Source organism: Pan troglodytes, chromosome 3 (genome assembly GCF_028858775.2).
Source record: "Pan troglodytes isolate AG18354 chromosome 3, NHGRI_mPanTro3-v2.0_pri, whole genome shotgun sequence".
NCBI lineage: Eukaryota > Metazoa > Chordata > Mammalia > Primates > Hominidae > Pan > Pan troglodytes.
The window spans coordinates 47,147,703-47,175,072 of NC_072401.2; the positions used below are offsets into that span (position 1 = coordinate 47,147,703).

Consider the following 27,370-nt stretch of genomic DNA (forward strand, 5'->3'; position numbering starts at 1 on the left):
AGGCATGAGCCACATCCCAGCACTTTGGCCACACCTGGCCAAAGGCTGCATTTTCAATATTAGACAAAAAAATATTTTGCTAAAAGTGCAAGGTTTTCGTATCTGCTGGTGTAACTGCAGTGATGGCTTAACAAATTTCTTTTTTTATAATGGTCTTTACGCTGGATTCATTTATCTTGAAATGTTGGGCAACTGCAGCTGTAGACCTCAATCTACAGTACTTATCAAGCTGTTAAACTTTTACTTGTAATGTCATACTTTTCTCTGCTTCTTGGGAGCACTTCTAGCATCACTAGTGGCACTTCATATAGGTCTCCTAGTGTTATTCAAGTTTTACAGTATTGCATTAAACATAATGAAAAATATGGGAGATCAGCTTTTACTGCAATACATAATTTACTGGAAGGAGGAACTGCTCATGTGGAAACAGACAATTAGTGGCAACACTTGAGCTCACAGCAGTAGCAACAGGAGGTGGCTACAATATTATTACAATAGTATAGTATGTACTACAGTTACTTTTTTGTGGTTTTGATTTAATAGTGCATCTTTGTTTACATTTCTCTCCACTGCAAATGATATAATTTGTTTGTGTGGATAAGTTTTTATACATTGTAACTTTTTATAATTTATATATTTTATGGTAGTAAATTATAAAACACAATGTTTACATATGTTTCATACATTCATGACATATCAAACTTTTTCTTAAATTTTTTTGATATTTCTAGGTTGTGACATGGTTCATCAGTGAGTTTTTTCAAATTGCCACAAATTTCCAAAAAATATTTAATATATTTATGGAAAAAAAATGCGTGTAAGTGGACCCTGTTCAAAGGTCAACTAAACACTCAGATTCTTTCTTTCTTTCTATTTCTTTTTCTTTCTCTGTTTCTTTCTCTTCTTTCTCTCTTCTCTTTCTCTCTTTTCTTTCTGTCTTTTCTTTCCCTCCCTCCCTTCCTTCCTTTCTTTCTTTCTTTTCTTTCTGTGACGGAGTCTCGCACTGTCGCCCGAGTTGGAGTGCAATGCTGCTATCTCGGCTTACTGCAACCTCCACCTCCTGGGTTCAAGCAATTCTTCTGCCTCAGCCTCCTGAGTAGCCAGGACTACAGGCATGTAGCACCATGCCCGGCTAATTTTTGTAGTTTTAGTAGAGACGGGGTTTCACTATGTTGACCAGGCCGTTCTTGAACTCCTGACCTCGTGATCTGTCCGCCTCAGCCTCCCAAAGTGCTGGGATTACAGGCATGAGCCACTGCACCTGTCCCAGATTATTTATTTTTAAATATCTCAAAAATTACTTGCTCATCTGTAATGTGGTGGTATGTCAGTACTTTATGTACAAGAATGAAAACAGCTGTTCACCTAGATTTTTCTCCTTCTGTAACTAGAAAAGAACAGTGTTTCTGCAATAGTAGTGTATAAAATGTAAAAGCAGAGTATTTGTCATTTAGTATATATATACGTGTATATATATACGTGTGTGTGTGTGTATATATATATATATATATATATATTTTTTTTTTTTTGAGATGGAGTTTCACTCTTCTTGCCCAGGCTGGAGTGCAGTGGCGCAATCTTGGTTCACTGCAACCTCTGCCTCCTGAGTTCAAGTGATTCTCCTGCCTCAGCCTCTCAAGTATCTGGGATTATAGGAGCGCACCACCATGCCCGGCTAATTTTTTTGTATTTTTGCAGAGACAGGGTTTCACCATGTTGGCCAGGCTGGTCTCAAACTCCTGACCTCAGGTGATCCGCCCTCCTTGGCCTCCCAAAGTGCTGGGATTACATTATTTTTTATTTTGTATTGAATTCACTTCTTTTTTATTGTCACCATCCTAAATCATATCTAGCATTTATCTGTATCTTGAACTAATTACTACAATAGCCTTCCAACTGGTCTCCCTGCCTCCAAAATCCTCAGATGAGGTTAATCCTCCCAAAATATAACTGTGATCATGTTAGTCATCTATTTATTTCTAGGCTCTTTGAGGGCAAGGTCTTTGATTAATTTCCCATAATCCCCTCCTCAAAGTTAGGAAGCAAGAAGTATTTTATTAATTAAATGACTGATAAAAAGTATAAGCTAGTTAGAAACTAATAGAACCTTGTAGATTTAAAGATGGAATGTAATTGCAGAGGATATTGGTTAAAAGTAAATTTGAGTATTAAAAACTTATTTGAAAGGAGTTTCTCAGCTTGTTAGTGTACCTTATGACGATATGGGTTTATTTTATTTAAAGTGTTGTGAAGTCCCAGAGCATTATATAAACCTATCCTACTCAACTTGACAAAAGTTATTTTCAAAGTCCAATGTAAATAATTCTACAGTTTAGGTGACAGTCCTTCTCTATGATTACTTTATTCATTGTTCAGATTTATACACAGTAAATATTATTTGCCAGCTCTGTTATAGGCACAGGGGATGGGGGTTCAGTAGTGATGAAGACAAATATGTTCCTGTCTTTGTGTGGCTTTGCATTCTAAAGAAGTTGAGGAGGGACAATAAAAGTATAAACAAATAAACAAGGTACTTCTGATTGTGATAGATGCTGTGATGGAAATGCCAGGGTAATGGGATAGAGTACCTGGGCCAGTGGAGATGAGGATGGCGGTCCTATTTTAGATACTTTTTTTTTTCCCCTAATACATTAAGACAAATGTACAAATCAGACTTTTCTAAATGGGTGACTGTTTAACTCTCACCGGACTTAAACCATTTAACCATTCAACTGTGTTGGGAGAAAGCTCATTTTATTGGCTTCTAGAACATACTTTGCCTTTAGAACTTTTATTTTATGAACCAAAAATATTGGAAGAGGCTGGGTGTGGTGGCTCAAGCCTGTAATTCCAGCACTTTGGGAGGCTGAGATGGGTGGATCATGAGGTCAAGAGTTCGAGACCAGCCTGGCCAACATGGTGAGACCCCATCTCCACTAAAAATACAAAAATTAGCCAGGCATGGTGGCACATGCTCGTAGTCCCAGATACTTGGGAGGCTGAGACAGGAGAATCTCTTGAACCCGGGAGGCAGAGGTTGCAGTGAGCTGAGATCATGCCACTGCATTCCAGCCTGGGCGACAGAGTGAGACTCTGTCTCAAAAAATAAATAAATAAATATTGGAAGCATAGGGGAATGCATTGTATGTTCTGGATTCTTTCTCTACCATACCTTCACAGGTAACGCCTTCTACAGGTGAGGTGAACTAAAGCTTCTCAACTCTTTTAGCCTATGAAGAGCCTCTCTTTTCTTGGAGTGGCCTTCAACATAGTGACGATGAGGTTGCATGTGCTAGTACATGGCTTCCATTCCTAAGAGATAAAATAGCATGATGGATCATGTAACTGTGTGGACAAACCCTTTCCTGCCATGCCCAGTCCTTCTGAAACTTACTTTCTTTTTTTTTTTTTGAGATGGAGTTTTGCTCATGATTTCGGCTCACCGCAACCTCTGCCTCCTGGGTTCAAGCGATTCTCCTGCCTCAGCCTCCCGAGTAGCTGGGATTACAGGCATGAGCCACCACGCCCAGCTAATTTTGTATTTTTAGTAGAGACGGGGTTTCTCCATGTTGCTCAGGCTGGTCTTGAACTCCTGACCTCAGGTGATCCACCCACCTGGCCTCCCAAAGTGCTGGGATTACAGGCGTGAGCCACCGTGCCTGGTCCTGAAACTTTCTTTTAGCATAGGCCACCATGCCCTGCATGTGACCCTGATTGAAACAAACAGGGAGGCCAGGAGTAGAGGCTGACGCCTGTAATCCCAGCACTTTGGGAGACCGAGGCGGGTGGGTGGATCACGAGGTCAGGACATGTAGACCAGCCTGGCTAACATGGTAAAACCCTGTATTTACTAAAAATACAAAAAATTAGCCAGGTGTGGTGGCACGCACCTGTAGTCCCAGCTACTTGGGAGGCAGAGGCAGGAGAATTGCTTGAACCCTGGAGGCAGAGGTTGCAGTGTACTGAGATTGTGCCACTACACTCCAGCCTGGGTGACAGAGCGAGACTCCGTCCCAAAAAAAAAAAAAAAAAAAGAGATAAGGATGTGTAATCATAAGACAGTCATCTATATTCTGTTCTGTGGTTTATGAGCTGTCCTGGCTCTGGAATAGTCTCTGTCTATTACATAGACTCTGGCCAAACCAATCAGACCTTTTAAAAAAAATTAAATTTAAATTAAAAATAAATTAAAATTAAATTAAATTAATTTTTTTCCCCCCAGAGACAGGATCTTACCCAGTCACCCAGGCCAGAATGCAGTGGCACTATCATACCTCACTGCAGCTTCAAACTTCTGAGATTACACTTTCCTCCTGTCTCAGCCTCCCGAGTAGCTAGGACTTTAGACATGCCCCACCACGCCTGGCTAATTTGTAAAAATTATTTTTTTATAGAGAAGAAGGTCTTACCATGTTGTGCCCAGGCTGGTCTCCAACTCCTGGACTTAAGCAGTCCTCTTGCCTTGGCCTCCCAGAGTGTTGGGATTACAGGTGTAAGCCACTGAACCTGGCCCAGACCTTTTCTTGTTAGAAGTTTGGACTTTGCTCCTAGTTCAAAGGGAGAGTCCCACTCCTATAATTCTCAGTCTCTTTTAACAGGACAGGTAAAAATGTATGTTCTTCTGGCAACAGAACTTCAAAATATATGAAGCAAAAATGTGCAGAAGGGGAGACGTAGACAAATCCACCACCATATTTGGGGATTTTAACACCCTAAAAATTTATTAAGGATATCAAAGATCTGAATAACTCTATCAACCAGCTTTTGCTAACTGACATAAATAGAATACTACCCTCAGCAACTATTTAAAAAAATGTTCTTGGCTGGGCAAGGTGGCTCATGCCTGTAATCCCAGCACTTCGGGAGGCCAAGGAGGGCGGATTGCCTAAGGTCAGGAGTTCGAGACCAGTCTGGCCAACATGGTGAAACCCTGTCTCTACTAAAAATACAAAAAAATTAACTGGGCATGGTGCCATGCACCTGTAATCCCAGCTACTTGGGAGGCTGAGGCAGGGGAATTGCTTGAACCGGGGAGGTGGAGGTTGCAGTGAGCCCAGATTGCGCCACTGCACTCCAGCATGGGTGACAGGGCAAGACTCTGTCTCAAAAAAAAAAAAATTCTTTTAAAATGCACAAGGAGGATTCACCAAGAGAGACCGTATACTGAGTCAAAAAATAAGTCTTTAATTTCAAATGATGAGAATGTTAGAGTATTATGTTCTCTGACAATACTATAATTAAATTAGTAATCAATAATAATAGCATAGCTAGAAAATCTCCAAGTGCTTGGGAATTAAATGGCACACTTCTTTATTATCCATGTGTCAGGTAAAATCACAAGCAATATTAGAAAACATTTGAAGTGAATGATAATAAAAACGTATTGAAATTAATGGAATACATCTAAAGAGCTTTGGGGAAAAGTTTTCATATTAAAGGCTTACTGTAAAAAAGAAGAAAGTTTTAAAATCAATCAATCATTTAAACCAGGAGTTGACAGATTTTTGTGTAAAGCTCCAGGTAGCAAATATTGGAGGCTTTGTAAGTCATGTAAGTCTGTCATATTCCCCCTTGCCCCAACCATTTAAAAATGTAAATATCAGGCCAGGCGCAGTGGCTCATGCCTGTAATCCCAGCACTTTGGGATGCTGAGGCAGGTGGATCAGTTGAGATCAGAAGTTCAAGACCAGCCTGACCAACATGGTGCAATCCCATCTCTGCTAAAAATACAAAAGTAGCCGGCATGGTGGCATGCGCCTCTAATCCCAGCTACTTGGGAGGCTGAGGCAGGAGAGTTGCTTGAACCCGGGAAGCAGAGGTTGAAGTGAGCCAAGATCACACCACTGCACTCCAGCCTGGGTGACAGAGTGAGGCTCTGTCTCAAAAACAAACAAAGAAACAAACAAAAAACCATTTTTAGGTAGGAAGCAATAATAAAGACCATGGGCATCATTTAGTATTTTGGTGAACCCTGATCTGTGTTTCCATCTTAAGATTCTAGCCGGGCGCGGTGGCTCACCGCTGTGATCCCAGCACTTTGGGAGGCCGAGGCAGGCGGATTACCTGAGGTCTGGAGTTTGAGACCAGCTTGACCAACATGGAGAAACCCTGTCTCTACTAAAAATACAAAAAATTAGCCAGGGGTGGTGGCGCATGCCTATAATCCCAGCTACTTGGGAGGCTGAGGCAGGAGAATCGCTTGAACCCAGGTGGCGGAGGTTGCGGTGAGCCAAGATTGCACCATTGCACTTCAGCCTGGGCATCATGAGTGTAACTCCATCTCAGAAAAAAAAAAAAGATTCTAGAAAAGAACAAATCAAACAGAAGCAAAGAGGTAAAGATAATAGTTAATTTAAATAAAAAATGGGCCAGGCACAGTGGTGCATGCTGAGAGGCCAAGCTGGGCAGATCACTTGAGCTCAGGAGTTTGAGACCAGCCTAGGCAACGTGGTAAAACCTCATTTCTTTTTTTTTTTTTTTTTTCCTGAGACAGAGTCTCGCTTTGTCACCCAGGCTGGAGTGCAGTGGCGTGATCTCAGCTCACTGCAAGCTCCGCCTCCTGGGTTCACGCCATTCTCCTGCCTCAGCCTCCCGAGTAGCTGGGACTACAGGCACCTGCTACCATGCCCGGCTAATTTTTTGTATTTTTAGTAGAGACGGGGTTTCACCGTGTTAACCAGGATGGTCTCAATCTCCTGACCTCGTGATCCACCCGCCTTGGCCTCCCAAAGTGCTGGGATTACAGGTGTGAGCCACCACGCCCGGCTGGGGACACCTCATTTTTACAAAACAAAAGCCAGGCATCGTGGTGCATGCCTCTAGTCCCAGCTACTTGCGGGGCTGAGGCAGGAGGATTGCTTGAGCCTGGGAATTCAACGCTTCAGTGAGTCGTGTTCACGCCACTGTGTCGTGGTTTGCTTGCTACAGCCTCCAAGTCAAGGGAGTGTGAGCTAGGACTACAAGCAGGCCCTACCACACCCAGCTAATTTTTATCTTTATTTTGTTGAGATGGGGTCTTGATATGTTGTCCAGACTGGTCTCAAACCCGTGGCCACAAGTGAGCCATCTTGACCTCTCAAAGTTCTGAGATTACAGGTGTGAGCCACCATGCCCGGTCCAAAAATGGTTCTTTGTAAAGGTCAATAAAATGGATAATCTCTAGCTAATCAAGAATAAAAGGAGAGAAGACAGTTTACCACTACGAGGAATGAAGAGAGGACATTTCTACAGATCCTGCAGATATTAAAAAGAATATTACATGTAACTTTGTGCTACTACATTTGGCAGCTTAGAGGAAATAGACAAATTCCTTCAAAGACACAAACTATCAAATATCCCAGGTTACTCGGGAAGAAAGATAATCTGAATAGCCCTACATCTGCTAAAGGAAATGAATTTATAGTTAAAAACCTTCCCACAAGGAAGCTTTATATCTAGATGGCTTTACTGGTGAATTTTAGCAAATATTTAAGGAGGAAATAGAGACGATTCTGTGCAAACTTTTCCTGAAAAATAAGAACACACTCCAATTCATTTTATTAGGCTAGCATTATCTCCAGGCAGACACTATAAAATGAAAAGAAAACTACAGATCAATATCCCTCATTAACATAACAAAAATGTTTAACAAAATATTAGCAAAATATAATTTAGCAATATATACAAATTATAAGACATGATCAAGTGGGGTTCATATCAGGAATGCAAAATTAATTTAATCAAATATTAATATAATTCACAGATTAAAAAAAGAAAAGCCATACGATTTTCTCACTAGTTGCAGAAAAAGCATATGATAGAATTAAACATCCTTTTATGATTTTTTAAAAAACCTCATCAAATTGGGAAAGACTAAACTTTCTCAACCTGGTAAAGAAAATCTATGGAAACCTATAACTAACAGATAAGATTAGGAACAGGGCAAGTATGTCTGCTGTCACCACTTTTAGTCAACATTTTCCTGGAGGTCCTAGCAAGTGTAGTAAGGGAAAAGAAATATAAAACATGCAGATTGGAAAGGAGGAAATACAGATGTTACAGACAACATGGACTGTATTTATAGAAAATCTTAAGTCATCTATACTGAAAAGCTATCAGAATTAATAAGTGAGTTTAGCTAGGTTGTAGGATACGTGGACAATATACAAAAATCAGTTTTTTTTGTACATACTCATAAACATACTCATAAACAATTGGAAAATGGAAAAAAGTGCCATTTATAACAGCATCAAAAAACATGAAATACTTAAGGATAAATTTAACAAAATATGTATAAGACCTATATACTTAAAGTGCACAACATTGCTAACATAAATAAGATATAGTTATTTGGGAGACAATTTTCCATGGGTCTTTTTTTTTTTTTTTCTTAAGAGACAGGCTGTCACTGTGTTGCCCAGGCTGGAGTACAGTGGTGCACTGCAGCCTTGAACTTCTGGCCTCAAGCGATCCTCCCATCTCATCCTCCTGAATAGCTGGGACTACAGGTGCACGCCATTGCACCTGACTTCTCCATGGGTCCTTGCATTTCTGTACCTCTTACCAGTGAGGCAGTGACAGCCCTTTTGTTTTAAATGCTCTTTTCAAGGATATCTGTATAGCAAACAGCCTGGGATGATACAGCATCTCCCTCTGTAGCAAAGGGCAGATTTGCTTATTGTCCAGTATAATAAAGATAATATCTCCCTCTGGGCAAAGAGCAGGTTTGCTTTGGCCCGTTATAAAAGATTTGGGTTCCCTGGCTGGGCGCGGTGGCTCACGCCTGTAATCCTAGCACTTTGGGAGGCCGAGGCGGGCGGATCACGAGGTCAGGAGGTCGAGACCATCCTGGCTAACATGGTGAAACCCTGTCTCTACTAAAAATACAAAAAATTAGTCGGGCGTGGTGGCGGGCGCCCGTAGTCCCAGCTACTCAGGAGGCTGAGGCAGGAGAATGGCATGAACCTGGGAGGCGGAGCTTGCAATGAGCCGAGATCGCGCCACTGCACTCCAACCTGGGCGACCGAGTGAGACTCTGTCTCAGAAAAAAAAAAAGATTTGTGTTCCCTAAGCTCAGGGTTCCTAAGTTATGATACAAACCTACTGCATATGTGGCATCTACCTGGACCCCCCTGTGTCTTCCCTGCGGGACTTGGGGGATATGGGGGAACTGATACACACATAATGCTCATGTTCCTTGCTGTACTGTGGGTCAAAAGTCCTTTTGTCTCTGACACATGACTACTGTGTCTTCTGCCGGTATCCATGGAAGGTTACTAGGCTACTTTGTTAGCTTTCAAAGAGAGTTGAAAGTCTCAGACCCTCACAGTTCTTGATAGTTTTGGCCATGAGGATGGGATGCTGACAGGCATGGCATTCTGAAGGAGGAAGGATGAGGGCCTCTTGGGCTAGGTTAGGAGATATGAAAATTCTCTCTGGCATCTGTTAGTGAATGGTCTCACCCAGGTGGTGGGCAAGGGCAGTGGGGATGGGGAGAATGAAAGTCCTCCACTGTTCTACCTGTTAATGAATAATTTAGAGGCTTAGTTGAGAGGTAGGATTGAAACATACCACCTGAGTGGTGCTTTGGTTGTTGTACACTCAACTTCATGGCCCCTGCTCTGCTGAAAGGCAATGTGGCTATAGCTGCTGAGTTAAGGAGCCCTCAAAGCAGAACATATGGTGTCCACAATAAGGATATAGAGCTTTAGGTGGATTCAAAACCTTAGAAGTTTGGTTGAGCTGCAGGGGTTAATGCTTGAAAATGAAAGTAAATGCAAGCTTTGCTTACTGCTCTAAAGCCACAGTCTCCCTCTGTGGCCTGACCTCTCCCTCCTCCTACTCTTTAATTTCAGGTGCTTTAAAGAGAAAGATTAATAGGGGTTGGGCTGATGTCTGTGTGTCCTTATGGGGACCAAAGGCCATACCCATATGTATAAATATGCTGGAAGAACTTCAGGGAGAGGAAGGAGTCAAACTTTTATGGTTCTGTTGGATATAGGAACTAAATCATCATTCGTTGGGGGTAGTATCCAGATTCAACTCTCGGGGTTTGGGGAAGAAAGCTAGTGTGACATTGTGAGTGGAGCCCTTTGTTGTATATTGTTGTTGTGATTGTCATTGCTGATGTATATTTGATGTTGATACTTTTACATTCTTGTGCTGTGAATTCCCATAAGTGCCAGAGGGGATTCTTTGATCAGGAAGAGCGACATAAAGAAGTGCTAGTACTTTGGTGTCCCAAAACCCTAGTGAGTCCTTTAAGATGTTATAAGTGACTGATAACTTCACAGTATACGTAATGAATTCATCCAATTCAATAAGACTGTAAACCTGGTATATTTTTTTTTTTTTCTTGAGACAGAGTCTGGCTCTGTTGCCCAGGCTGGAGTGCAGTGACGTGATCTTGGCTCACTGCAAGCTCCGCCTCCCGGGTTCACGCCATTTTCCTGCCTCAGCCTCCTGAGTAGCTGGGACTACAGGCACCCACCACTGCGCCTGGCTAATTTTTTGTATTTTTAATAGAGATGGGGTTTCACCATGTTAGACAGGATGGTCTCGATCTCCTGACCTTGTGGTCTGCCTGCTTCGGCCTCCCAAAGTGCTGGGATTACAGGCATAAGACACCGCGCCCGGCCAAACCCAGTATTTTTAAAAGAAAAAAAAATTTAACAGGAACTTGTCAAAGGAAGATATACAGACAGACAATATGCACATGAAAAGAGGCTAGAGTCATTAATCATCTGGGAATTGCAAATTAAAAACACAATGAGATATCACTTCACATAGGCTAGAATGGCTGGAGTTGAAAAGACCAACAGAAGACTGACAATACCAATTGTTGGTGAGGCTGTGGAGCAGCTGGAACTCTCATACATTGCTGGAGGGTATATAAAATGGTACAGCTAAGTTGGGAAATAGTTTAGCAGTTTCATGCAAAATTAAAAATAAACTTACCATGTGATTCACCTAGAAGGAATTGCCAGATCTCCTTCTAGATATTTACTCAAAAGAAATGAAAAACGTATTTTCTGAAAAAACTTGAACCTAAATATTTATAGCAGTTTATAGCAGAATTATTCATCATAGTTCCAAACTGGAAACAGTCCAAATGTCCATTAACAGATGAATGTGTATACAAATTGTGGTCAATTTGTACAATGGAATATTACTCAGCAGTAAAAAGGAATAGAACTACTAATAAGTAAAACGATAAAGATAAATCTCAAAAGCATGCTGAGAGAAAAAACTCATACCATATGATTGCTTTATGTCATAAGTACATAATATATTATTCAACTTAAATGAAGTTCTGGAATGAGCAAAAAGACAAATAATCTTTAGTGATAGAACAGACCCACTTCTCAAAAGAAACATGTGGCCAAAAAAACATGAAAAAAAGCTCAACATCATTGATCATCAGAGAAATGTAAATGAAAATCACAATGAGATACCATCTCATGCCAGTCAGAGTGGCGATTATTAAAAAGTCAGGAAACAATAGATGCTGGTAAGGCTGTGGAGAAATAGGAATGCTTTTACATTGTTCATGACAATGTGAATTAGTTCAACCACGGTGGAAGACAGTATGGTGATTCCTCAAGGATATAGAACCAGAAATACCATTTGGCCCATCAGTCCCATTACTGGGTATGTACCCAAAGGAATATAAATCATTCTACTATAAAGACACATGCACACATATGTTTATTGCAGCACTATTTACAATAGCAAAGACATGTAACCAACCCAAATGCCCATCAGTGATAGACTGGATAAATAAAATTTGGCACTTATACACCATGGAATACTATGCAGCCATAAAAAGGAATGAGATCATGTCCTCTGCAGAGACATGGATGAAACTGGAAGCCATCATTCTCAGCAAACTAACACAGGAACAGAAAACCAAACACTGTATGTTCTCACTCATAAGTGGGAGTTGAAGAATTGAGAACACATGGACACAGAGAGGGGAACAACACACATTATGTTCTGGTGGGGGGCTGGGGTCAAGGGGAGGGAACTTAGAGGTGGGGTCAACAGGTGTAGCAAACCACCATGGCACACGTATACCTGTGTAACAAACCTGCATGTTCTGCACATGTATCCCGTTTGTTTTTTGTTTTTTGTTTTTTTCTTAGAAAAGTAGACTTATTTTTTCCCTGTTTTAAAACACCAATGGCAAAATTTAAGGGAGTATAATTTTGGGATTAAGATTATTAACTGTGGCATCTTTTTAAAAAAATTTTTGAGACAAAGTCTCACTCTGTTGCCCAGGCTGGAGTGCAGTGGCACGATCTTGGCTCACTGCAACCTCCGCCTCCCGGCTTCAAGCGATTATTGTGCTTCAGCCTTCTGAGTAGCTGGAATTACAAGCACCCACCACCATGCCTAGCTAATTTTTATATTTTTAGTAGAGATGGGGTTTTGCCATGTTGGCCAGGCTGGTCTCGAACACCTGACCTCAGGTGATCTGCCCACCTCGGCCTCCCAAAGTGCTGGGATTACAGGTAAGAGCCAGTGTGCCCAGCCAAGATAATTAACTGTGGCATATTAAAAACCTGAGCTGGAGTCCTGGCTCTACCATTTACTAGCTATGTGACCTTAGGCAAATTAACCTTTCTAAATGGCCTCATCTATAAAACAGGGATAATGATGATTCCCATTTCTGAGTTGTTGTGAGGATAAATTAAATTACGTCATCAGTGTTGTATTGTAAGCACTCAATAATGATGGTTTATTTTGGTGGTAGTAGTATTTGCCAATGCTAATAGTTGTAATTTGCTACTTGTGTGTTAATTTTGGATGGGTGTTGTATTTTTTTTTTTTTTTTTTTTGAGATGGGGTCTCGCTCTGTCGCCCGGCTCAAGTGCAGTGGCACGATCTCGGCTCATTGCAACCTCTGCCTCCCAGGTTCAAGTGATTCTTCTGCCTCAGCCTCCTGAGTAGCTGGGACTATAGGTGCATGCCACCATGCCCAGCTAATTTTTGTATTTTTAGTTGAGACGGGGTTTCACCATGTTGGCCAGGATCGTCTCCATCTCTTGACCTTGTGATCTGCCTACCTCGTGATCTGCCAGAATGCCCAGCCGGCGTGGTGTATTTTTATATTTAAAAAAAGGGGGCCGGGCATGGTGGCTCACACCTATAATCCCAGCACTTTGGGAGGCCAGCGTGGGCAGATCACCTGAGGTTAGGAGTTTGAGACCAGCCTGACCAACATGGAGAAACCTCGTCTCTACTAAAAATACAAAAAAGTAGCTGGGCGTGGTGGCACATGCCTGTAATCCCAGCTACTTGGGAGGCTGAGGCAGGAGAATCGCTTGAACCTGGGAGGTGGAGGTTGCGGTGAGCCGAGATTGCGCCACTGCACTCCAGCCTGGGTAACAAGAGCGAGACTCTGTCTCAAAAACGAAAAGGAAGAGAAGAAAGTTGCTGATTTGGTTCCTATGGATCTTTGATGTTCTCTGGGCAAATAACTCACTGCTATTTAGTCTGTCATAAACATGATGTGCTGTCTTTTATACATGAAGATAATAAAATTGATTCCTTTATTGGAAGTTCTACAGACCTTTGGCTAAAAGTACCACAGCTCAAAGTTTTTCATAATCTGCTTTATGATTATTACTTTTTTTCTTCATGGGGATTGGCTGTACATCTCTTAAATGGTTCTTTTTGACACTTTAAATGGCTGAGGATGGCCAGGCACGGTGGCTCACGCCTGTAATCCCAGTACTTTGGGAGGCCGAGGCAGGTGGATCACCCGAGGTTAGGAGTTCGAGACCAGCCTGGCCAACATGGCAAAACCCTGTCTCTACTAAAAGTACAAAAATTAGCCCGGCATGGTGGCAGGCGCCTGTAATTCCAGCTACTCAGGAGGCTGAGGCAGGAGAATTGCTTGAACCCAGGAAGCGGAGGTTGCAGTGAGCTGAGATTGTGCCACTGCACTTCAGCCTTGGCAACAGAGTGAGACTCCGTCTCAATAATTAATTAATTAAGTAAGTAAGTAAGTAAATGGCCAAGGAGGGTTTGAGAATCTTCTTTCCAAATAAAAATTTCCCTGGTATAAAGCTAGTTGGTCAAAGTTGTACCACAAATGCTATTTGATCTGCAATTGCTGAGATGTATTACTCTAGAAACTCCTTTAACTTTAATTTGGGTATTTAATGGATTTTTAAAATGGGATAGTACACTCATATTAGGACCTAGCTCATTGGAGATTTGAATGTATTTTACAATATGTTAATATTTAAATCTTTATTTCCTTGTGTGAATCAGCAGTTTTCAAGTCTGTCAATGAGAGGAAAAAAATCTGGGTAGAAATAAGATCAGATACATCAAAGATTACAAATTTTATTAGAGGGCGTTGGAAAGGAGTTTCATGTGATTATGTGACTTAGTGTTGCCTGAGTGCAAGATACTTGTGGATTGAGACGAGAGTAAGAATGTTTGCTTCTAGTTTTGTGTTCCCATATGACTTATATTATAGATTCTTGCAGGTTGAGGATGTGTTAACATGATTTAACCCAGATAAGCTTCAGGAATATTCTTCATTCAATTATATATCAATTTAAAAATTGTCATTTTGCCGTTTGCATTTTTTTGAATTTTTTTCTTACATCTTTTGAAACCTAGTAACTTGTTCATTTTTCAACTTTTATTACAGTGCCTGATCAACTTTCTAGCGGGAGAACGATCATGGAGGTGGTGCCAGCTGAGGTGAATAGTTTGCTTCCAGAGGAAATAATGGACACTGGTATAACTTTAGTGGATGATGATAGTATTGAGGCTGTTATTGTTTCATCCCCAATTCCCATGGAGACAGAACTGGAAGAAATTGTCAACATAAATTCTACTGGTGACTCTACAGCCACGCCCATTTCCACGGAACCAATCACAGTGTACAGTAACCACACTAACCAAGTTGCAGTGAATACCACAATTACTAAAGCAGATTCTAATACCACAGTGAAACCAGCTTTTCCAAGTGGCCTTCAAAAACTTGGTGCTCAGACTCCTGTGACTATATCAGCCAATCAGATTATTTTAAACAAAGTATCACAGACATCTGATCTTAAACTTGGCAATCAGACCCTTAAACCAGATGGACAGAAGTTAATTTTAACAACTTTGGGCAAGTCTGGTTCACCAATTGTTTTAGCACTACCCCATAGCCAACTACCCCAGGCTCAGAAAGTTACAACTCAGGCCCAGTCAGGAGATGCTAAGTTACCACCGCAGCAAATTAAAGTAGTTACCATTGGAGGGAGGCCAGAGGTGAAACCTGTCATTGGTGTCTCAGCATTGACCCCAGGAAGTCAACTGATTAATACTACAACTCAGCCCTCTGTGTTACAGACCCAACAGTTAAAAACAGTACAGGTAAAAGAAAAAAGGGGGCTTACTAATTAAAATGCATGTTAAAAAAATTTAACTGATTCATAGTTGTGTTTATAGGGTTACTAAATACATAGTTGTTACTGAATTCTTTTGAATGTTGTTTTATGTAATTGTGTGTGTGTGTTTTTAAGTTTGATATGTCTAATGCTCATGAAAATTTTTACCAGATAACTTAGAAAGCAAACTTAATTTTGGTTAAATTCCAAATTAGTATATTTATAGCCTTTTACTAATTTTAAAATGCATTTTATTCTTAGTGGTAGTTTGATTACAAGGATGTTTTGCTGGTATAAACATGCCAGACTTGCTGCTGGGCTATCAAAAAAATCATGTAGACAACATTTTTTTTTTTCAGTTCACAGATGGCCAAAGGCTAGGAGAACTTTGTTGCTCTGAGAAACCCTCAGAGCCAGTATTAGTGCGTGTCAGCCAGTGTGTGCCTTTTATTTGGAGTTTACTGTTCATTGCCATTATTCATGTTTGTACTATGGAAAAGACAGTGACATGTGATGGAAGATAACATACAGGCTTTAGAGTTGTACCAACTGGGTTTGAGTTGCCTCTATCTTATTCTACCAGTTATGGAAAACTTTCGTAGGTTACTTATCTTCTCTGAGTTTTTGACTTTATCTTAAGAATACTTTTTGATCAAGATGAAATGTGTAGTATAATTCTCAAAATATTGAGGATGTTTCATAATGGTACCTATTATTAGTATGAATAGGACCCTAAGAAAGAAGGTTACTGGAATATATATTAAGTGATTTCCAGTTTATCATGCCCAAATAGGCTTTCTTAGGCCACCACTACTCTTGGAAATGCAGTGATTGGCGGGGCGTGGTGGTTCAAGCCTGTAATCCCACCCAGCACTTTGGCAGGCTGAGGTGGGCGGATCACCTGAGGTCAGGAGTTTGAGACTAGCCTGCCCAACATGGTGAAACCTCATCTCTACTAAAAATACAAAAAATTAGCCAGGCATGGTGGCGAGTGCCTATAATCCCAGCTACTCAGGAGGCTGAGACAGGAGAATCGGTTGAACCCGGGAGGCAGAGGTTGCAGTGAGCCGAGATCGCGCCATTGCACTCCAGCCTGGGTGACAAGAGCGAAACTCTATCTCAAAAAAAAAAAAAAAACAAGAAATGCAGTGATATACTTATGACCAGGAAACAAAAATGTATCCTCTGTTTGAAAGAGTTGTTTTTGAATGCATAGAAATAATAGGAAATGCATAAGAAGGAAGTAGGAAGGTTTTGGGAGACTACACTCAGCTGATATTAGAGTAATGTTTTGGTTACTGTTTTGACAGTAGAATTAGAAACCACTTTTCATGGGCTTTGCATTTAAGAACTTTGTAGAATTTCTTAAATCTTATAATTTGCCTCTGTCCCCTTTGCCATTATTAAACATTTAGTGCTCTTTCTTGTTCATTATTACTTCTCACTTATCTATGACTTCGTTTTACTTCTTATTTTTGCCAAGAATCTCTTGGATGAGATATCTTATCACCATCAAGCATCTTGTCCTCAGTTTTGAAGCTTGTTTTTATTGGTTTACCAAAGTTTATTTGGCTTTGGCAATATGGATCATAATTATGTTCAAAAGAAACTGATGCCAGGTGTGGTGGCTCACGAACCTGTAAGCCCAACACTTTGGGAGGCCAAGGTGGGCAGATTCTGTGAGGCCAGGAGTTCGAGACCAGTCTGGGCAACATAGTGAAACCCTGTTTCTACCAAAAATACAAAAAATTAGCCCAGCATGGTGGCGCACACTTGCGGTCCCAGGTACTCAGGAGGCTGAGGTGAGAGGGTCGCTTGAGCCGGGGAGGTCTAGGCTGCTGTGAGCTGTGGTCGCATCACTGCACCTCAGCCTGGGCTACAGGAAGACCCTGTCTCAAAAAAATAAAAATAAACTAAAAAAGGAAAAGATATCATAAATTAGAATGTCATTTTTTTCATTTATGAGAGCAAGGTATATGTGACATTTCAATGACCAGTGTTGCTTATATCTATTATTTCTCTACTTTAACTCCCTAAGTAATGACAATAAAAAAAAGACTGGGGTCTAATTCTTATAACTTGTTTTATTGTTACTTTTCTGTTTTGTTTTGTTTTGTTTTTGAGACAGGTCTCGCTGTCACCCAGTCTGGAGTGCAGGGGGTGCTCCACTGCAGCCTTGACCTCCCAAGCTCAAATGCTCCTCCCACGTCAGCCTCCCAAGTAGCTGGGACTACAGATGCACACCACCACACCTGGCCAATTTTTGTATTTTTTTTCTAGAGATGGGGCTTTGCCATGTAGCCCAGGCTGGTCTCAAACTCCTGGACACAAGCAATCCACCTGCCTTGGCCTCTCAAAAGTGCTGGGATTACAAGCATAAGCCACTGCACCTGGGCTATTGTTAGTTTTCTAAAGCCTGTTTCTATCTAATAAAAAAGAATTCTATTAAAAAAACAATAAAAAGGAATTAGATTTAGAATTTTTTTTACTTGTACAATCCATTATTTTTAGGCGACTTAAGTCTTTCCAACTCAGAAGTAACCTCAAAGCTCTGAAGCACAAAAGACAAATTAAAAACTATGCATCTATATTTTTTCCTTTTTTGACACCAGAATATTTGGTTTAGTATTACAAAGAGTATATGATTTTCTGGTTTTTTTCTCCCTAGGTAGTTGTCAGTGTTAAGTTTAGTCAGAGTATTGAGACTGTTAGGGTATAGATAGCAGGCAACGGTGGAAGATGGAGGCCATCTTGAAAAATGAAGAAAAGAGGTGACCTTTGAAGCCAGAGGCAGTAACAGAGGTATAATTATATGTAATAACAGATATATAAACACTTTCCCATGTTTCCTGTGCATAGTATATAAGAGTAGTACATAACTAGCAGTCTGGGACAATATAACTCCTTACTAGCTCCTGAATCTATCCAACACAGTGCCAAAAATTACTTGTATATATTATTTGATGACATATTTTACTACCTTATTTGTAAGTTTTTTTTCATGTTTATCTTAAGCTGCTGATTCTATAAACTTGTTAAAGTAATCTTTGATGCTTTGTTTTACTTAATAATTTTGTTCCAGGATACTTTAGAATTCATAGTGCAAAAAAATCATAGTTCCTTAATGGAACCAAAAGTTATTATTTTCAGCACCACTAAAGAAACATAACCACAAGGGCAAGATGAGATTGTTTATTTGAATAATTAATGTGCTTCTGGTTGTACTGTTTATATTTTTTCTTACTGATAAGTATTCATATACTCATGATTGTGAAAAATCAGTTTAAAATGGGGAAATACTTTAAGCCCATAATTGTTATAGCTAAGGTTATTTATTGCTAATATGGCTTTCTAAGAATATCAATACTTCTACCTCTAGAGATTGTTAATATTATAGATACAATAGATACAATTTTGACTGACTTTAGGGTTTTAAGTCTGTAAACATACTTGAGAAATTTGTATTTCTCTAAATTTCATTAGCTTTCTAGAGTATAATTATAGATTTATTTGAGTATGTTATAGTTTTGCAAGTCGGCCGTTTTTAAATACAACAATGGGTATGTTTTTTTTAAGTGATTTGTATTTTATATACAGTTGGTTTTTGTCAGTAATGTGCTCTGAGTATAAAAAAGTAATATATTGTAGGTGTAAGATGTGTTATTTAGTTTAATTTATAATTTGAGCACAAAGAGCTAATATTTGTCTAGTTCTGTGATCTATCATAGCTTCCGGTGTATTTCTATTATTCATGTTGGTCATATTTTTTCATTTGAGTCACTATTTCCTATAATAAATAGTTCTTTTACAGTCTCAATTTTCATTGCCAAAAGATATAATTGATATTTAATGTTCTTCACACTCTAAAATTCTTTGATTTTTATCCCAGGTAAATTTCTTCTTTTAACTTTTAGAAGAAGCTGTGTCTTTGTATATGGTGATAATTGCAATATAAAAAATTGGTAACTCTACACTCCTTGACTTGCGGAGAATTATAATTCAGGTCAACAGTGTGCCAATATGTAACTTCAAATTGGAGATGAATTAAATATAGATTCTCTCTTCAAGGAATTTAAAATATAATAAACAGTTGCTGTAGCCCAGGAGTTTGAGGCTGCAGTGAACTATGATTGCACCACTGCACTCCAGTCTGGGTGACGAGATGAGACCCAGTATTTTTTTTTTTTTTTTTTTTTTTGAGACAGAGTCTCACTCACCCTGTCACCCAGGCTGGAGTGCAGTGGTGCAATCTCGACTCCCTGCAACCTCTGCTCCCGGGTTCAAGCAATTCTCCTGCCTCAGCCTCCCGAGTAGCTAAGATTATAGGTGTGCGCCACCACACCCTGCTTATTTTTGTATTTTTGTAGAGACAGGGTTTCACCATGTTGGCCAGGCTGGTCTTGAACTCCTGACCTCAAGTGTCTGCCTGCCTCAGCCTCCCAGAGTGCTGGGATTACAGGCGTGAGCCACTGTGCCTGGCCAGGACCCCATCTTTAAAAGAAGAAAAGTGTAGTACATAATAGTTTAGTAAATAATATTTCAGAGCTGTTGCCCTTATAATAGTTTCTGTTCTACCAAATTTTTCTCTTTTGTACCCTAGGGCTTTAACTTATTTAGTTCTCCCTTAATCTACTCCTGATATTTAGATCTAAAGTTGAAAATCTAGTCATAAGCCTACCTTTAATGTGTATTTATTTATATTTTGCATCCAAGGGCCAATTACATTGTGTATATAGGTGGCTTTGTCATTCGCACTATACTTTCTTTACTTACTCTTTTTATTATTGAGTAATTTGTTATTTTGAACAAGAATATTACTGTGCCACAGTTTTATTTTTTCATTAAGCATTATTATTAATTTTGTTTTCATCATATGCATATATCCAAGACATGAAAATAAGGAATTGTAATAAAATGCAAAGGTATTATTATATATGGGATTAAGGATATAATCATATTAATATTTTGATGAATGTCTGCATTTTAAATGTTCTTAACATTAACACACAGATATATTCTGTTAAGTGAGCCGGTTTTACATGTGCTACTGTGTGTGAATCTTTGGTATAATTTTGATTTAATAGGCATTTTATAGAAACAGATGGTCTTCATAGATATTTATATGTTTCAGATTGCTAAGAAGCCTCGAACGCCAACCTCTGGTCCAGTAATCACGAAGCTGATCTTTGCAAAACCAATTAATAGTAAAGCAGTTACAGGACAGACAACTCAAGTTTCACCACCAGTCATTGCAGGTTATATTTCTTTATAGTTTATTAAGCTAAATATTTATCTTCCTTTTAGATTTAAAAAGGCTGTTCTGCCAACTTAAAATGTTTTAGTGTAACAAATATAGCTTATTATTATAAACCAGACTAGTTAATAAGAAGTGTTTGCTTCAAGCAAAATGCCTCATCTGAAAATCAGTTCATTACTTTAGTCTCCTTAGTTTTTGGTAGAAATTTACCATGATACTAGCAAAGTCTCAAACTCCAGTAATAGTAGCTAATATTTATACAGTGTTCACTGTGTGCTAGGCACCATTCTTAGCCCTTTACATATAGTGACTATATCATTCCCCAGCAATCCTATGAGGTAGGTACTAATAACATTCCCGTTTTGCCAGTGTGGAAGTGGAGGCATTCAGCTAGTAAATGGCTGAGCTGGAATTTGAACCCAGGCAATTTGTTTCTGGAGCACGTGCTAACTTTAATAAATTTAAATTAATATTCATAAGAGTATAGTATTTCATGGTTTCTGTTTGAATTTTTGGTTTCAGTATTTTAATATACTCTATATGGAGTTCTCTGTAAACAGAAAATTGTCACAATAATAGTAATTACTTAAGTGGTAACAGAATTTTAGCTGAATTACTTTTACTAGAATACTCCTTAGTGTGGCCCAGTTCTCTTTTATACTTTAAAATTTGTCATCACCAATTACTATATCACCTCAGAAATCTTGACTTCAAGTGTTCGTTCTCTGTATTCCTTTAGTTTACTTGCCTTTCTACTCCCAATCCAGCAATTGACTTTGAAATTTCTGGTCCATTGATTCTTCCACTTTCTCAGTAATCATTCCTTTCCTGTCCTCAAATTCTTCCTTCCTCAAGATGAAGTCCATGACCCATCCTATTGCTCTCTTGTAAACACCATTGATTGTCTTTTTCCAGTCTCTTTCTCTAATGGCTTGGCTAAGTCCAACCGTCCTATTCCTTGTTTGGCTAGCAGCTCAAGTTTTTTAGAGAAAAGCACACAGCCATAGTGATTGGTCTTTAATCCAGAGCCATACTAAATGACTCTTTCACTAGTTATAGGATCATTTCTAATTTCTACTGTGCTAAAGGCTTATATGAAAGCACCTCTGGATGGTAAACTTTTGACTAGAGACTTTCAAATCCTAATTACCCATCCCTAGACTGTGTATTCTTGATGAGGGTACTCAAATATTAACTGATCATTCCTAGCATGTATATTAAAACCATCTGTCTTTAATAAATTTACAACATAGCGGTAGGCAACTTGGAAATCAGTGGCAGTGACTTGTCATTTTCCTGAGGCTTTGATTTGTATGTAGGCTTGATTTGTATTTGTATGTAGAGAGGCTTCTCATTTTAGCTAATGAGAAGAGACGGAAAAATTTAATGTGAAAGCAGTGTTAGGTGAGTGACTATTCTCTTTCTCTGGTGCTCGGTAGAGATTTGTGACAGTATAGGAAGCTGATGTCTTGAGAGATGTCATGGGAGGCAGGGGGGCCCCAAAGAAAATACTGGAAAGGGTTTGGGTTTGGAGCTGATTTAGGAAGTGGGCTGCAGTTGGCTATAAGTAAACAAGGCTTGGAAGTATTTATGAAAAAGAAAACACCAGTCCCCTTGGAGATTTTTGTATAGGTAGAGGGGCTTAACCAGGAGTGTTTTAATGGGATGTTCTTTACTGTTTTGAGTCTCTGAAGAGACTCTGAGAGAGTCCCTGAAAAGTTTTAGTTAATGGGAAGGAGAAGGTATGGGTTGTATGGTAAACAATTGTGGTGTTTGCGGAAGTGTCTGAATGAATTTTTGGTTACTGTCAAGAGTTCACCGTGACTATCATAGACTTTGGTAAATGTCATTGCTTGGTCTTTGGGTTGTTTATGTGTTGCAGACCGATTGTAACTTTATTTTTTAATTGCTCATGGACTTAATAGCCCTACCAGAATACATAGAGATATACTTCTGTTAAATTTTACTAGCATTGTTGGCATTAAGTTCAGTTTGGAGGGATAATTTCTACTTTTAACTAGTTCTTTATAACCTTTAAAAATTCACATATGCTAAATTTTAAACCACCAAAGTGCCTTTCTGTTGAATTGTATCACAAGGAGATTCCATCATCTTTATGTATACATTGCAGCTAAGACTGCAGTCTTTTACCATGCAGCTAGTCTTTTTTTTTTTTTTTTTTAAGACGGAGTCTCGCCCTGTCACTGAGGCTGGAGTGCAGTGGTGCTATCTTGGCTCACTGCAACCTCCGCCTCCCGGGTTCAAGCGATTCTCCTGCTTCAGCCTCCCGAGTAGCTGGGATTACAGGCGCCCACGACCACAACCAGCTAATTTTTGTATTTTTAGTAGAGACGGGGTTTCACCATGTTGGCCAGGCTGGTCTCGAACTCCTGACCTTGTGATCCACCTGTCTTGGCCTCCCAAAGTGCTGGGACTACAGGCATGAGCCACTGCGCCCTGCTAGCTAATGCTCTTTCAAAGTACCTTGAGATTTTTTTTTTTGATGATTTTTGGGCTTCTCATTGAAGATGACTATCTTTTTCTATGTTTCAGTCAAGATGATTTTATATTTGTGTATAAGCGATTTTTCTAAAATGCAAATCTGAACTTGTCATACCCTTGCTTAAAATTTTCTTGGCCTTGTTCATTTCTTCACCTGGACCCATCAGGATTAAGTTCAAATGCCAGTGCTTTCTTAGCATTAAAGGCATTTAGGATCTAATGCATGCCTTTTGATTTTCACCTTCAAAATAGTAGCTCCAAACCTACCTGATTTAACTTATCGTAAGAGATCACCATATGGATCTAAACTAAGTTGTAGGACTAAGGGTCTTGGCAAGGTTCCTTTTACATGGAATGCCTTTCTTTGCCGTTCCTCGCGGCTGACTCATCCATTTTATCTCTTAGATTACCCATCTTGGAAGTTTTTGACTTCTAGGTTTAATCAGATACTCTTTCTCTGATCATTTCCTATTTATTTCCATAAAACTTGGTTATACTTACCAAGTACTTATCTTAAACTTCTGTTAAATTTCACACTGGCTTTGAGTTATCCATTAGTCATACTGTATTATAAATCTTGGTTTTCTTGTCTGTCTCCCCATACCCCTTATGATTTTTCATGATGGTAGTTTTTTTTGTTTTTTTGTTCATCTAGCTCTCTTTTTTTTTTTTAGACGGAGTTTTCGCTCTTTTTGCCCAGGCTGGAGTGCAATGGCGCAATCTCAGCTCACTGCAACATCCGCCTCCTGGGTTCAAGTGATTCTCCTGTCTCAGCCTCCTGAATAGCTGGGATTACAGATGCCTGCCACTATGCCCGGCTAATTTTTTGTATTTTTAGTGGAGACGGGGTTTCACCATGTTGGCCAGGCTGGTCTCGAACTCCTGACCTCAGGTAATCCGCCCACCTCAGCCTCCCAAAGTGCTAGGATTACAGGCATGAGCCACCGTGCCTGGCCTCATCATGTAGTTCTTTTAAAAAACTTATTTTTAAAAAATTGTGGTAAGATATACATAACACAAAATTTACCATCTTAACTTTTTTTTTTTTTTGAGATGCAGTTTCACTCTGTCACCCAGGCTGGAGTGCAGTGGTGTGATCTCAACTCACTAAGTGATTCTCCTGCCTCAGCTTCCCAAGGAGCTGAGACTACAGGCACACTCCACCACATCCGGCTAATTTTTGTATTTTTAGTAGAGAAGGGGTTTCACCATTTTGGCCAGGCTGGTCTTGAACTTATGACCTCAAGTGATCCACCTGCCTCAGCCTTCCAAAGTGCTGGGATTGCAGATGTGAGCCACTGCACCCAGCCTCATCTTAACTGTTTTAAGTGTATAGTTCATTGGCATTAAGTACATTCACATTGTTATACAACCATCACCACCATCCCATCTCTAAAACTTTTTCTTTTTGCAAAACTGAAATCTTGTGCCCATTAAACAAAAACTCCTTATTCTTCCTTCCCCAATCCAGCATCCGGCAACCACCATCCCACTTTTGTATCTACGTTTTTGCTTTTTTTTTTTTTTTTTTTGAGGCAGTCTGTCACTCTGTCACTCAGGCTGGAGTGCAGTGGTATGATCTTGGCTCACTGCAACCTGTGCCTCCCGGGTTCAAGTGATCCTCCTGCCTCAACCTCCCAAGTAGCTGGGATTTAAGATGGAGTCTCAGTCTGTCGCCCAGGTTGGAATGCAGTGGTGCGATCGTGGCTCACTGCAACCTCTGCCTTCTGGGTTCAAGTGATTCTCTTGCTTCAGCCTCCCAAGTAGCTGGGATTACAGGTGTGTGCCATCACGCCCAGCTAATTTTTGTATTTTTAGTAGAGATGGTGTTTCACCATGTTGGCCAGGCTGGTCTCGGACTCCTGACCTCAGGTGATCTGCCCACCTCGGCCTCCCAAAGTGCTGGGATTACAGGTGTGAGCCACCATGCCCAGCCATTGCCCTTTTTTTTTTTGATTGGCTTATTTCACTTAGCATAATGTCCTTAAGGTGCATTTGTGTTGTAGTATATATCAGAATTTTCTTTTTAAGGCAGAATTATGTTCCAATATATTTATGTATGTACTGTATTGATGGTTCTTTTATCTTGTTTCTCTCGCTCTTTCTCTTTCTCCTCTGTCCCCACCTTCCCAGAACCTAGCACAATTTTTGGCACCTTTTTTTTTTTGGTTTGTTTGTTTTTTTGAGAGGGGGTCTTGCTCTGTCACCCAGGCTGGAGTGCAGTGGTGCGATCTCGGCTCACTGCAAGCTCCGCCTCCTGGGTTCATGCCATTCTGTTGCCTCAGCCTCCCAAGTAGCTGGGACTACAGGTGCCTGCCACCACACCCAGCTAATTTTTTGTATTTTTAGTAGAGATGGGGTTTCACCGTGTTAGCCAGGATGGTCCCAATCTCCTGACCTCGTGATCCACCCTCCTTGTCCTCCCAAAGTGCTGGGATTACAGGCATGAGCCACTGTGCCCCGCTCCTATTTTTGGCACTTTGATGTAGTTCTGTGAATGCATATTGTTGCATGAATATGTATATCATGGAGGCACTATAGTGATACAGTAGGAGCTATTGGGAAACTTGGGTTTTCAGTCATGGGTCTTCTGTTGATTTTCTCTATGATCTTGGGTAAATACATTATTTTGTTCATCTTAGTTTAGTAAAATGTAGATACCAGCCACCTGACAAGACTTGAAGTGGTTACATGAGATAATAGAGGTTCTCATTATCACACCTCTCAAGGTAGAAGGTTGCTTCATGGGAGCAAGCTTCATCACAATGTAAAATTAATCTCTTAAAGAATTTGGCCTTACTCAAATATTCTAGCTTCCTGCCCCAGCCTATTCAATATGTGGCTTTATGGAGTGTGTCTCTTTTGATTCTTGGAGAATACCTGACAACAGAAATTAATTTCAAGGTCAAATTATGTAACTTGCATGCTTGCTTGAATCAGTGGAACTAAGGATAAATAGGGATTTGGAGGTTAGATTAGATAATCAGAAATGCTACCAGGATGAAAACCAAGCAGACCCTCAAAAAGAATAACTTGAATTTCAAAGGATATCAAGGTTCTTGGGAAAATTGATGAAATCTAGAAATATTTTGGTAGAAATGACCTGCTTTATGAGTATGTTGTGCCCATTTATCATTATCGACATAATTTATCATTTTGCTGTCGTCCAAATTTTCAGAAGCAATCTCTCTCCCCAAAACTCAACAGCTGATTTTTTTCTTTGTTCATCCTAAGAGTTAGTATAGTTGCAATTATAAACTGAATTTTTAAAAAACATAGGCCACAGAAAGATAGTAAAAGTTTTATTACTTTTAGTTTTGTAATTTATAATGAAACTTTTGTTCCTGTTTTAAGTGAATTAACATCAAGTTGCCTTTTTCTGATACCAGTTATCCTCAGGAATTGCGGATTTTCTGTATGAATTTTTTTTTTTTTTTTTTTTTTTAAGAGGGATTCTTGCTCTTGTTGCCCAGGCTGGAGTGCAATGGCGCAATCTCAGCTCACTGCAACCTCTGCCTCCCGAGTAGCTGGAATTACAGACGCATGCTACCACGCCTGGCTAATTTTTGTAGTTTTAGTAGAGACGGGGTTTCACCATGTTGGCCAGGCTGGTCTCGAATTCCTGACCTCGTGATCCACCTGCCTCAGCCTCCCAAAGTGCTGGGATTACAGGCGTGAGCCACTGTGTCCAGCTCTATATGAATATTATTTGAAAGATATGTAATTCCTAACAAATATGAAATTATAGCAGTGGCTATAAATAATGAACATTTTATGAAACTGTGTCTTTACTGGTAATTTCTTTTCTTAACAGAATGGTTGTTGGGGCTTCACACTTATCTCACAGGTATTAGCTTTGGAAACCAGAATAGACAAACATGTTACTTTAGGCAGGCTGAATACTTCAGGGCGGCTCTCTAAACCTATTTGATGTAGATTCGTTTGGTTTATTTAGAATTGACTTTATGTAGTTATGATGTATTCAGGTTTTTAAAAAACCTGGCAGAATGTCATTAAAATTAATCTATGTACTACAAAGAAATTTTGAAAATTGTATTGAAAATACTTAAAAAATTCATAGATGGGGATAAAACTTGATTCACTTTTTAAAAAAGAAACTGTGCCAGCCTGGGCAACATGACAAAACTCCATGTCTTAAAAAAATTAAAAAAAAATAGCTGAGCATGGTGGCACGTGCCTGTGGTCCCAGCTACTCAGGAGGCTGAGATGGGAG

The 27,370-nt window shown here is 39.8% G+C and overlaps 1 protein-coding gene across 11 annotated transcripts in view; it reads left to right on the plus strand.

The window, feature by feature from the left end:
• Positions 1–27,370, plus strand: part of LIN54 (lin-54 DREAM MuvB core complex component) — an 87,205-nt gene that overhangs the window by 13,399 nt on the left and 46,436 nt on the right. For 4 of the 11 annotated variants that reach the window (XM_016951524.4, XM_009447634.5, XM_016951523.4 and 1 more), the window contains exons 2-3: positions 14,648–14,700; positions 20,509–20,632. In XM_016951524.4, the coding sequence (XP_016807013.1) occupies positions 14,680–14,700; positions 20,509–20,632 (145 nt within the window). In that variant the 5' untranslated portion in view covers positions 14,648–14,679. Of the gene's footprint in view, positions 1–14,647; positions 15,364–20,508; positions 20,633–27,370 lie in introns of all 11 variants that reach the window. The other 7 variants (XM_009447631.5, XM_009447630.5, XM_016951520.4 and 4 more) reach the window with 2 other exon arrangements.